Source organism: Nannobrachium achirus (genome assembly GCF_963921795.1).
Source record: "Nannobrachium achirus genome assembly, chromosome: 4".
Lineage (NCBI taxonomy): Eukaryota > Metazoa > Chordata > Actinopteri > Myctophiformes > Myctophidae > Nannobrachium > Nannobrachium achirus.
Genome location: NC_137813.1, coordinates 31814983 through 31828798, shown reverse-complemented (window position 1 = coordinate 31828798; position 13816 = coordinate 31814983). Strand labels below are relative to the sequence as shown.

Here is a 13816-nt window from a genome sequence, read left to right as displayed (position 1 = left end):
ATGATTCTGCGGCCGAGTATATGGCACTATTAGAAAAAGTTATATTTACTCAATAAAATCACTGAATATCATGTATGTGATTGTTTGAGTAGGTCACACCAAACGAAATGAGTAAAAATCCAACTGTTCGTTTTGAGTTAGATGTACATATATTATTTGAGTTAATTTCGTGAGAATAAATTAGTATTTGACCAACTGATTTTATTCATGAATTATACTCAATTTGTTTTGGTAATTTTCCTTCATAATATTTGAGTATGGATCAATTTAAAAAGACCCTTAATTATTATTCATTCCAACTAAATAATCTTTCATCTCTCACAACAACCTAAACAATTGAGTAGATATGACTAAGATTCAAAATTGTACACAAGGGTTCATGGGAAAAAAAGGGTTCATGGGAAGATTCTACTGGAACATTCTGTCAACAAACAGCAGCAGCAGCAGCAGCAGCAGCACACATCTTTTTCAACAAGAGACCTGGAGAGTGTTTGCAAATATTGGTAAGTAGATTTACTGTATCTTTGTGCATATAGGCTACACTAATGTATTGGGTATAACTTGTGTTCTTTACAAAGGTTTGCAGCTAGTTAAGGTCACAGTGAGGGTAATGTGCAAGCCCTCTAGTCATGACTTTTTGCATTTATTACAAGCTATGCACAGCTGCATACAATGGTGTGTACAATGAAGATAAAATGCACAGGTAGGCCTACATATTATCTACAATAAGTAAATAAGCAACATGATTATACGGTATTCCTTGATTTTGGTTTGGCCAAGTAATTATTGGAATCATAAATTGACTAAGCCTCACATGGTGTCAGTTATTTGAATTATTATCTTTTTTTTCTTCAGAAATGCTCAAATGACCAATTTACAAGCTCAAGATTGTGAGCTGTAGATCAGCTATATCCACTATTTTTTGAAGCATACAATTATTATTATTAACTATATCCCTGTAAAATTTGGTTGCAGATATTAAGCATTAGATGACATGATGTTGTCAGCCAGCAGACATCAAGGATAGTTGGCCTGCCTTGTTAGATGTTTACAGAAATGGTTACAGGAATTAGACCTGAATGTGACAGACATCTTGTCATTGTAGTTAACCACTTGTATACCCTAGCATCCCTATCCTGGGGGAAAATACCAGATCTATAATCTCACGTCTTCTTTTTTACTCTCTTCCCCTCATCTCTGTCTTCCAGGTTAGTGCAAAGTTCAGGATGATCACCACACTGAATCTTGAGCCAAAATGTATGGCAATGTTGGACTTCTATACCCCCAAACTACTGTCCATGTTCCAGTCCAAGAAGGGCAGTTTGGGCACAAATGAGTATTCTACTTCAGGTATGAAACTTTCATTTACTCTAACTGCTTTAATTATATTTCACCTGGCTTATGACAATAATTACTACATTAATTTATGCTAAACTCATCTTTATCCCCTGCAACTCTCTCTCCTGATTATTCATTTCTAAATGTATGTCTTAATAGCTACTAAGGACAGTCTCCCAGCTTCCGTTGCTAAAACTGGGTTGTGGAAACAATTGTATTGCCAAAATTTATGTTAGTTTATGAAAGTGCAGTCATACTTTTTCTTTATTGTTCAAATAATTATGTTTCTATTCTGCAGAGAGGAATCCCCAATCAACGAACACGAGAGGTCATCATCCGATGTCTCGTCGACCATCTGGAAGAAGAGAGTGTCAAGATCAAGGACTTTCAAGTTAGTAAAATATTTTTTTTGACGTTTTAATGTGATCGTGGATGAGACCATCACATGCAAAGGAACAGCATAGTGATGTCCAGAGAAGGTTGTGACATTGGCTGAATGGCTGTTGCATCCGTTGCATGTCTGGTCCAACTTATTCAAGATTATGCCCAGGGCTGCATGTGTGGAGACAGCTAGGATTGCTCAATGTGTGTCTGTGTGTCTTGTAACATTTAGCCTGAAAGTGAGCTCTAAACAATTATCTTCACAATGTGTGCAGGAAGGAAGCTGCTGGTGCACCTGTCAGAGTAGAAGAGAAGTTGACAGAGGAGGTGATGATGAAGAAGATGAAGATCTACCTGCTGCAGAACCAAGAGGACTCAATGAATGAACCTACCGATGTAGGTATTGTGATTAAGGGCATCACTGCCCTCAACAATCTTGGGGATCTGCTGCTATCTGTTGGGACTGTTCTATGCCTTTAATCTGAGATACCCCAAGAACCTCAGATATGGTCTTGAGATGTTCCAAAAAGTACTAGTTGAGTTGGATCCCGGACACCTTTCAGCCAAAGTTCAGAGACTGAAAAAATGTCTGCTTGCCGATACTGTTCAGCAAGATGCTCTCAGAACGTGGGTATAACCAACTGAAAGTGGATTTATTGTCAAAACAACATTTTTTGCAATGGTATTTGTTGCTGATAGTAATTAGTTCATGTAAAGTGTTTGTTTCTGGTGCATTCGAGTCATAATGCAAACAGGTCAGTTTAGCATATAGACATTACACGTGTGCATAGTCAATATGTTTAAATGTTGAGCTACTGTAAATGCTTATTTATTATTTCATATTCCAAGTTGTGATTTCCTTTCATGCCAAATGGCCTCTGACTGTCTTCTTTAATGTATTTTGTGGTTATGACTTACTGTTTATTTGATGGGCTCATTGTTCTTAAGGTGCATAATGTTTTACAGACTGCTTACTTACAGTATGCACAGTTCAATTAGAGGTACTTATATACAGTATTGTGAACACACACTGCTCTTTAGTAAACTTTAAAATTTTTAAAAGTGTCAGGGATACCCCTTTCCTGATCATTATCTTTAAACATATTGTGTTTGCAGGCATTGTTGCATGTCATTTACATACTAAAGTATGTTGAATGTTCATACTTGATGTGGTGTTACAATGGTCAAAATTAGTTGATTAAAAACATAATTATCTGCATAATTATTTCATGTGTATTCATTTGACATCATGTACTCCTGGAGTAAAAGGTAAAGTAAATGAAAGGGGTAAAATGGTACTATATGAATTAAATCAATAAAAGTAAATGAATAGAGTAAATGTGACATATTTGTTTTGTTAAATCATACTCTAATATTCAATTAGATCTACTTAATATTTCAATGTATTTACTTGTAGTCTTTTGTGGCATTGACTGAATCCTTAAATTAAATCTACTCAATTTCTTTAGGTCATTGTACTCAATGTTAGTTGTTAATAAGTACGTAAAAGTTTTGGTTACTTTTACTCAAATTAATTGAGTTTCATTTACCTGATTTCATATCAGTAATATTTACTCAATATTTTTGAGTGTAAAAATGTTTCACCAATAAAATTGAGTAGAGCCTAGTTTTTGTTCTAAGAGTGCATGGCTGACCTTCTCTTCTCTGTTTAAGCCTCATAATCAATTCACTCCAAGTATCACGATTTGGGTCAAGAGAGAAGGCATATTTTTTTTTAAGTGGGGCTCTGTTTGGGGAAGAGTTTTAAAAGCCACTATACAAAACAGAGAGACTCCAGACCACCACAGCGTGTGTGTGTGTGTGTGTGTGTGTGTGTGTGTGTGTGTGTGTGTGTGTGTGTGTGTGTGTGTGTGTGTGTGTGTGTGTGTGTGTGTGTGTGTGTGTGTGTGTGTGTGTGTGTGTGTGTGTGTGTGTGTGTGTGTGTGTGTGTGGATACATGGGGCATCTAGTGACCATGGTCTCCATGGTTACTGGGGGGGAGGAGGAGGGGTGTCATGAGCTCACTGCTCTTACACAGGGACTTTCCTTTCTTACTCAACGCTCATTTCCCAATTTCCTCCTTTGTCTCCTCCTCACTCTCTCTATTTCTCCTGCCCTCTTTATCTCTTATCTCTCGCTCCCCTCGTATTCTCACTATCGCTATTTCAGTTCAATGACATCATGTACAGTATGTCTCTCCCTCTCGCCCACCATCCTGTGTGTGTGTGAGTGACAAATAATACTTCCACTTAACATTAGTTTCAGTTGAAGTATTGGGTTTAGAAAATGAGGACCAAGCAAAAAGTGTTGACTTTAAATGTTCCAGAAAGTTGATCCTTGAAACCCTATAATGTATATCGTCACTGTTGGGCAGAAACCTCGTATCTCCAAGTTTCAATTGTGTACGTTTTTTTTGTTTGTTTTTTTGTAAATTAAAGCCTTACTTACATGCATACAAAAGTGTCGCACAAAACAAGGGAAAACAGCAGATCTACAAGCACACCGCGCTTTGCGGTGCGAGGCATTGTGTGCTTGTAGATCGGCCATTTTCACTAGTTCAGTTCACTTTAAAAATGATAAATACAGAAGGAACGGTATTGGACAGGTTTGTGATGAATAGCAAAAATCACAATTCTTTATTTTCTTTTTTCTTTGAACCTTTATTTATGTATTTAAGCATGTTAGACATCATCCACAGATGGGTGGTAAGGTAGTTCTGCCAAGGAGCACAGGGATCATCTCATAGTTAATAGTAATAAGAATCTACTGTAGCTGCTACAGTACAAGGACAAGCTGAACCATAACAAGACGGGCTGTACCGAAACAATAGCTAGCAGCTCTAGCAAAGACATCCTTGCTCCTACAAGCTATAAAATATCAGCTCATATCATAATGTATTCTAAGTGAAGGTTAGATATAAACAACCATAATAACAATATCTTGCAATTCTACCACAACGCTTCCTCAAATGACATGCCCAAAGCCCCAAACAGGGGTGCCTGGTTTAAAGTGGTGTAGCAAGAACTCCAATGTCAAGTATTGATTTGGAATAACTGTTCCATGTTGATATTATCAGTACAATAATTTATTGGGAAATATGTCTTTCAAACCTTCTTCCTTTTAACCAATATTTAACTAATTCAGTGTTTGCTTGTTTTACAGATTGTGACTCTGTCAAACCGCTGTTCTTTTAATCTTGGTTTTAGCATTATTTAGTAGCTATGCTGCTACATTTGAGTAACTGGTATATTGTATTTTCAGTCACCATTTTATTATCAAGCATCCAAGAAGAAGAGTTTTCTTCAAAAATCTTTATTGTGTGTGTGTGTGTGTGTGTGTGTGTGTGTGTGTGTGTGTGTGTGTGTGTGTGTGTGTGTGTGTGTGTGTGTGTGTGTGCATGTGTGTGTGTGCACGTGCGCGTGTGTGTGTGTAGGTGTGGGACATCATCAGTACAGAGTTGAAGCTGAAGAAGGAGCTGACGGGGCTGAACCACTGGGTCAGAGCTCTGGTTGCCTCCCAGAACCACCTGTACAGTGGATCATACCAGACTATCAAGGTACTGTGTGTGTGTGTGTGTGTGTGTGTGTGTTAGAACTACTATCATAATATATATGGACCACTTTGACACTTTAGTGTGGGGATGGACCGTGCTTATGCCTGTTGAGTGTTCATTAGTGTGCATGTTTTGTCTGTCTATAGCCCCCTTTCCACTGTAAGGTGGAACCAGAACTTTCAGGAACCTAAACCTATTCTTTTGGTTCTTGTTTTGTTTCCATTGCACACGGCCCGGTTTCCGACGAGGTTCCTGGAACCTTTTTTCGGTCCTGAGGCAGAACTAAACTTGAGTTCTGGGAACCTATGGGTGGGGTCAGCAGCGCTGCTGCTCTTTTTTGGGACCTTCCCAGTGGTTATATGGAAACGTAAGCGGAACTTGGTCCCGGAACTTCAAGGGTTCTTGAAAGTTCTTTGTTCTGGAAAGTTCTGGTTCTAGTTCTGGGTTGGCCCTAGAGTGGCTTGTCTGTCAAAGAGACCATAAGTTGCATCTCAGTCTGACTTTGTTCTACTTCCCCAATCCCCACCGTTCAAATCTCTGTGTGGGTGTAAGTATATCATGCAGGGTTGTGGAGCTGTCTGGAGAAGTAGGTATACTCAGACTTTTGCCAGGATGGCCGGTGCCATAAACAGTGCCCTTTGTAAAACTATATATCCGAAACCATGACATGAATCCAAAATGGTACAGTCGGTCTATTGCAACCTTACCCGTTCTGTCTATCAAGTCAACAAACTGTAACGCAGTACCAGCTGTTTTCAAGTGCCGCAAACGAGACAAGTTGAGTGAGCAGAGTTGAGAGGTCAGTAAATGTGGGAAACTGTTGGTGAGTGTATCTATCTTTCTCAGTAGAGTTGGTCACTAATGAGCACCCTAGGGATGCACTTGAGAGATAAATACCATGACAGCAAATAAGAAATACTGCAAGTATGAACATACAGACAGGGGAGAGGAAACACCAAAGATATGGACGAGTGAATGAGATAGACTAGCTGGTCTCATGAGGGACTCATGCTTGTCATTGAGTCATTGACGTCATTTCTTGGTATATTAGGTTATGTGTCATATTTGCCATGTGCAACTTCAAAGCCTACAAGCCAAACAGAAATGTAATTGTCAACGACAAATATGCATTTAAATCGTTAATCGCAATTATTTGAGTGACAATTAATCGCCTTGTCAAATGTCATAATCTTGACAGCCCTAATCTTCACATGCTCTGTGTGTGTGTGTGTGTGTGTGTGTGTGTGTGTGTGTGTGTGTGTGTGTGTGTGTGTGTGTGTGTGTGTGTGTGTGTGTGTGTGTGTGTGTGTGTGTGTGTGTGTGTGTGTGTGTGTGTGTGTGTGTGTGTGTGTGTGTGTGTGTGTGTGACAGTGTGTAGTTCCTTGTGTGTGTTGTTGTGTCCGTTTCCTGGTTCCTCCACCGTGGTGGGTTTCAGAGCCGTGTTGTGATTGGCCAGCAGCCACGCACCAGCCAGATCACTGCACTGTGTGTGTTACCATGGAGACAGAGATATTGACACATTGCAGCTGTTCTGCAGGCTCACTGTTTCCACTGGTGATAACTGTGTGTGTGTGTGTGTGTGTGTGTGTGTGTGTGTGTGTGTGTGTGTGTGTGTGTGTGTGTGTGTGTGTGTGTGTGTGTGTGTGTGTGTGTGTGTGTGTGTGTGTGTGTGTGTGTGTGTGTAATAGACCAATGGTTCTCAACCCATTTCAGGCTGCGACCCCCAAAATAATCCTATTTTAACAAACCCGGAAGTGGCTTCATTTCTAGCAAATGAAACTTTCAACTTTGTGTGTGTGGGTGTCGGTGTCTGTGTGTCGTCCTGTTCTGATGATACAATAAACTCTCTCTTTATTCTTTTTTACATCTTTCTACATTTGTGGTCAATCTGTCTTTCTTTCATTCTCTCTCTCAGATCTGGGACATCAGGTCACTGGAGTGTGTGCATGTCCTCCAGACCAGTGGAGGCAGCGTGTATTCCATCGCTGTCACAAACCACCACATTGTCTGTGGAACCTATGAGAACCTCATCCATGTAAGAGAGACACACACACACACACACACACACACACACACACACACACACACACACACACACACACACACACACACACACACACACACAGTCACAGTCACACACATAACTGTCATTCCAAAATATTTTAAATGGTTAATAGACCCATTGGCAACCATGAAAAAGTCAATAAGAGTCACTGTACTTAACATCGGATGGGTCCAAAATTATAGTTAGTATAATTGGTAACACCTGTGTTTACCCTACTATACCCACCTCTGTTTATCCTACTATAATGTCAATATGGCTGCTGTGAAAAAGGTCTATTATCGCGCTATAAGTAGGGCTGCTATTACCTATTATTTTCCTTGTGAATAATCAATGGCTGGACTAGAGGTGGGTTCATATGGGACTGTGATGTGATGTGTGTCTCTGTGGGTTCCTGCAGGTGTGGGACATCGAGTCTAAAGAGCAGGTGAGGACACTGACGGGTCACGTAGGAACCGTGTACGCTCTGGCTGTCATCTCCACTCCTGACCAGACCAAAGTCTTCAGTGCCTCCTATGACCGCTCGCTACGGGTGAGGAGAACCTACTACCAGTGTGCACCATGTGTGCATGTGTGGCCGCAGGCTTTCTAGATCACTAGATCAAATGGATCCTTATGGGTCCATTTGGTCCACACACTCTGAGTTGCCAATCATTTAGCTGGTGACCCCCGGGAACCCCTGGGGGTTCCTGGCTGGACCCCACTGTGAGAACCACTGTTCTAGATGTATTTATTTATTTGGGCGGGTCCCCATACATAAAAACAAGCAACATTACAAGAAACACAGCATAGTACAAAAGGTACAAAAAGAAGGAAAATAAATAACAGTGAAAATATTTAAAAATGCAATGAGAGTTGTAAAAATGCAACGCCTATTTTATACTTGGGGAAAACATTGCAAATCATTCAAAGTTTCCTCAGTTCCTCATTATAGAGAGGGTATGCGCATGCATATGAGTTAAACGTCATTTAACGTTGTTTAATGCAATCAGAGAGCACTTTTCAGTTTGGAGGTATTGGCTGTCAAGGCCAGAAAGTCACTTGCATACTCTCTAATCAATTACTATACAACTTAATAGTGTTTATTTATTGTATATATGTATTTGTGTGGTAGTTGGGTACTGTGTCTTACATGATGTTTTTTTTTTTTTTTTGCGCATGCTAGGTGTGGAGCATGGACAACATGATCTGCACACAGACACTGCTGAGACACCAGGGCAGTGTAACAGCGCTTGCTGTCTCTAGGGGGCGCCTCTTCTCTGGAGCCGTGGACAGCACTGTCAAGGTGAGACACCAGCAAGTGGTCTGTGTGATGAAATGTGTTTAATACATTTATATCTCTGGACCCATAAGGAACTTCAAACTGTTCTAGCATCCAGTCTGGACCCAAAATGCACCACCGGTGGTGTTTTCCTGTGTCTTTTCACCCTGTCTGTACACTGGGATGTGTGTGTGAACCGCTCCACTCCGTACAGGCACACTTTACGTCATGAACCACTTAAAGCAGGTGTATGGAGAATTGATGTGTGATAACTATATATATGTCCCCCTTTTTCAACTGTTTATTATATTTTGACACTTGCTTTGGCAATGTAAATGTTATGTTTTCTCATGCCAATAAAGCTCCATTGAATTGAAATTGACATCGCTGCCACTAGAGGCTGCTATCTCTCTGGGTCACAGACAGTGTTGTTTTTGACAGCAAATTTTTATTTAGTTTTAGTCATAGTCTTTTGAATAAAATGTCAATTAGTTTTAGTCATAATTTAGTCACCTGAAAAGTTTTAATTTTAGTCGACTAAATATCATAAGATTTTAGGTGACTAAATCTACTAACTAAAATGTATTTTGGCAGACCTTGATGGCATCGTAATGACTGATTTTACACTTGGTTTGCGTGCTGAAAATAGCAGATCTACAAGCTCACAACGCGTCGCAGCTTGTGTTGTGAGCTTGTAGATCGTCTATTTTCACCTGAGAGCAAGCAAACATAAAATTACTTTCTTCTCCACTAGTCTCTCCCTAACGTTTTAGTCTAGTTTTTATTTTGTTGACGAAATTGTCAATATATTTAGTCTTTGTTTTAGTCATCACAGCGTAGTTTTTATTTCGTTTTCGTCAGTGAAAAAAACGCAGTCGACACACATTTTTCGTCATAGTTTTAGTCGACAAAATCAACACTGGTCACATAGTTATTTTTTCCATTGAAAATACCATATAGGGTCTTAATATCATAAACCTCAATATCACATACCTGACAGAATCACACATTTCAATAGAACATAGAAAAGAATACTACTACAGTATGTGACCCAGGGGATAACGGAGTGACGTTAGGACCCAGGAAGTGCAGTGTGTGAGCAGTTCTGTCTAGAACTGCCCCACCCTGGGATTCTGTGTTTCTAGGCCATCAATGGAAAATAAAATATTCTGTATATTTTATCTCTTATTGCAAGTATCTTTCAGCTATTTTGATCAAATAAGTGAGCGCTTCATTCAGTCTGTCTAAGCACAATTATAGCTAATAATACCTGAAATGTTTAATTGCTTTTTTTTTAAGTACTCAAGGTCTCTCTCTCTCTCTCCTTGTGTGTCTCTCTCCCATAGGTATGGACATGCTAGAAGAACGGACATCTGGCCCTCCAAACAGACTTCACATTTCCTGTCAAACGGACCTTACAAGCATTGACCTTTGACCTTCTCACACGGTTTCCGCTCTGCGCACTGATTTCTGGGATTGTTTTTCTATGGCCACAGAATATTAACCACCACTTGAGGATCAAACCGCATCGGAACAATTTTATTAAAATGCTTCATTTTTTTTTTTACTTTGACATTTTGACACCCTGACATCATGGGTTTGGAGGGACATCAGTGTCACAAATTGAGATCACACTGCCTGTGACCTCGGCACCAGTGCATTATGGAACAAAACGAGGAGGAGCTGCCTTATGCTTGCACCAATCGACAGGCCGCACCGAGCCAAACTCTTCCTTTGACTGGCAGATGCTGCCACGAATCATAGCAAGAAGGGAGCAGAGAATATTCTGGGTAATGGAGTTTTGCAGACTGTAGGGTGTCCTGCCTGCTTTTATGGACACACCCGCCATGGGGAAACTGTGTTGATGATGCCTATACCATACTGTTGAACCAAGTCTATTGGCCGGTTTCATGGACATGAATTTATGAGGGTTTTATTCTGTTTGCATTCCCCCCCCATTATCATACGGTGATATCTGCAAAATGCTTGACTAAAGTTAAAGTTGGAATGGTTACTTGATACAGATAAAATAATAAGACGGTCATAATCACCACTATTAAAAATAATAGATAGACTGTCATAATCACCACTATAACAGCTTAACAGTCTGAGCTCAATTAGATGTCGGTTGTCCCCGCATAAACATTTAGAAAGTGTTATAAAAGTATTATGAATCCTATAATGTTTAATATTGACTGCCAGGTTTTGCTCTGTCATGGTGGAAACATTGATGGTGTAATGTGATCTTATAGCCAGATGATGCTTATTAGTGCAACCGTTTCACTGTGTGTTCACACTGTCATCCTCTTATGAAGAAAAAGTGCTGCCTAGGGTGCTTTTTCTGTTCAAAATGAAACGCAGCATCTTCCTCCCCTGGCAGCCATATCACAGCCTCCTTCAGGAGCTCAATCTGGCATGTTGAAGCTCCTTTTTTAAAGCTTACTTCAGGCCGAGCAGTGGTGCAATTTGAAAAGCGGCCCACATCATGGGCGCATTTCAACAAAAAAAAGGTTTAACTAGTCTCAACTTTTGAAAGCTCTTCACAGTGTGAACCATACTCTTAGGCTTAAGAGTACAACGTGCAATAATTAGCAACTAAAGGAGATCCCAACTAGACCTTCTGTCTTAACTACAGACCAAAGGTCAAATGTTATGCTCGCAAAGTTAAATTAACAGGATTCTTTACTGCATGAATCTCACCAAAAATAAATGTAAATCTTGGAAATATGTCTGGCGGTCAATGGGTTGAGATTTGTACTTCATGCATTTTAGAATGCATTGCTCTTTTTTTTTCTTTTTTCTTTTTTTGCCACTGTATTCATCTCTGTGAAACCGGCTCTTTTAAGCAAGTTTTAATAAGTGATCACTTTAAAAGAGATAACGAATCTATAGATTTATATTAGTGCCATGATAGAGCTGTATTCAAAGCCCGCTCAACGGTTGTATAGTTGTTTAAATGTGAAAAACAGTGCCGAATATGAAGATGTGCCCATAAGAATGACTTACCTTGGCCTGCACAATGGAAAATGGCTGTGTGTGTGTGTGTGTGTGTGTGTGTGTGTGTGTGTGTGTGTGTGTGTGTGTGTGTGTGTGTGTGTGTGTGTGTGTGTGTGTGTGTGTGTGTGTGAGAGAAAGTTGTGTATGATTGATGTATACTGTAGAACATTACTTTCTTCTAAGGTGTGGGGAGGAGAAGGTGTGTGTGTGTAAGTATGTTTGTAAGTTGTATATGTGTGTAGCAGAGATTCTACATTTCAACGAGTGCCATACATTGTGGATGAAAATATATTGATGAAATTGTATTAATATAGGAAGTTTGCATTCGCTATTGTTGTTTTCACATCTTTGTCCCCTCTCACTCTGTCTGTTTCAGCCCCTGTGACTTGTTAACATGGATTCTTTTAATTAGCTCAATCCATAACTAATTGATGATTATTCTGATGACTGAGGGGTGAGCTTCCTCCGACAGGGAACAACTTTGTGCTGTTTGTGTTTTTTGTTTTGTTTTTACAGTATATCAGACCCATGTCTATGAACCATAGTCCCTTTTCTGGGCAGGTCGTAATAGGCAAACATTCACCAAAAAATTAAAAAATTTCGGCAAAGAGATTTGTTGTAGACGGAACAATTGTGGGGGCCTAGTATGAACCCCTGGGGTACCCCGGGCAACAAAATGGAGGTTTAAAGTTAAGCTAATTTGAAACACTAAATCAGTGAGTGAAATTTATCAGAAGATCTGACAGGTTTGCAGACCTTGACGAAGGAATACTGATCTGTTTTTGCGTTGCCCATACAGTATATCGCAGCATTCGGACTTCATTTCTAACAGCTCTAGCTTGTACTCAATACCTATAGCTGCTCAAATTAGGTTGAAACGAGTAATCACAGTAAATTGAGACGGAAATAACTAGATTTGACCTGACATTTGTATCACAGCAGTCTGACTTGTAAGACAGAGTTGAGGGGAAGAGAGGTGGTGTCACTGTCTTCACGGGATCAAGGTTTCATTGATTTCTTCTATACTTGTAATCATGTAAGCCTGGTTTTGATCATTGATAAATAAAACTTGTACGCTTTGGAAACTGTCTTGCACTCTTTCTCCTGTATGTTGGTCTTACTTTTTTACTGTTTTTTCTTAAGCCTGGCAGATCTCCCAATGAACTATAAATTGGTGGAAAAGGTTATTCCAGTATTTGCCCAACCCATGTAAAAGTACTGCAATTTTGAAATACTCCAAAGTTAAAAGAAAATGCATCAAAATTGTACTTGGGGTCTCAAATACTGTACTTAGAGTAAGTACCGTATTTGAGTAAATGTACTTATGTTATGCTCCACCACTAAAGTCATTTTTGGTGCCCATACTTCTGTTCTTTTACTCTAGTACAGGGGTCTTCAACAGGGGGTCCAGGACCCTCAGAGTTAACAGTTTGAACCCTTTTATTAATCCAGTGAGGTTAGTTAAAAACACATCGCAAAAGGGGGCACAGGTTAAGACTGAGAGAAGACAAATATACAGTTCCTACAGTTTGATGCAGAAGTGCTTTGACTCTTCCCTTAGAAAGAATCACTTACACTCTCAAAAATAAACAAGAGCTCTTTGAGAAAATATGGGGGAATTTTATTCAATATGTCAAGGGCAATGATCTCTCTCACTTAATGGAGGAACCAGGAGTAGGGTAGCCGCAGCCTCTCTGCAGTCATTTGTCCGGCCGTATGGCATGGAACTCTGGGTGTCACTGTGAATGTTATGTGCTCTTTGTATTACAATTATTTAATATTTTTATGTGTTGTGTCAATGTCAGGTATTTTGTTTGTTTTCTGTACGGTGTTGTATTCTTTTCTTTTTATTTTCATGTCTTGTCTGTAAGTAGTCTTTTTATTGCCATGTGAATGTTGTTCTGTTTTTTTCGTCAAAAAATAAATAAATAAATAAATAAACATAATGTAAAAAAAAAAAAAAAAAGAAGTGCTTTGACATTTTCAAGAACAACTCAAAAACACAGGAGATACCTGGCAATGTTCTCTAGTGTGTTTGCTGTTAACCGGAAGTGTCCCACAGATAATGCTACAGTAAATTCTCACGGAAACAGGTGGATAGGCTACTGGTATAATAGTCTCGCGTAGCCAGACAACTATTCCACAATCTCTGAATGCTATATAGAGTCTGGAAGAGCAGCTCCCGAACGGCGAGTATCGGAAGTAGCCACTGCTGCACTGAACT

The 13816-nt window shown here is 39.6% G+C and overlaps 1 protein-coding gene across 7 annotated transcripts in view; it reads left to right on the top strand.

The window, feature by feature from the left end:
* traf7 (TNF receptor-associated factor 7) overlaps window positions 1-12653 on the top strand; it is a 36962-nt gene extending 24309 nt beyond the window's left edge. For all 7 annotated transcript variants that reach the window (XM_080724380.1, XM_080724377.1, XM_080724379.1 and 4 more), the window contains exons 18-22: window positions 5153-5275; window positions 7188-7307; window positions 7735-7866; window positions 8500-8619; window positions 9942-12653. In XM_080724380.1, coding sequence (XP_080580506.1) covers window positions 5153-5275; window positions 7188-7307; window positions 7735-7866; window positions 8500-8619; window positions 9942-9956 — 510 coding nt within the window. In that variant the 3' untranslated portion in view covers window positions 9957-12653. The remainder of the gene's footprint in view (window positions 1-5152; window positions 5276-7187; window positions 7308-7734; window positions 7867-8499; window positions 8620-9941) is intronic.
* The last annotated feature ends 1163 nt before the right edge of the window (window positions 12654-13816 follow it).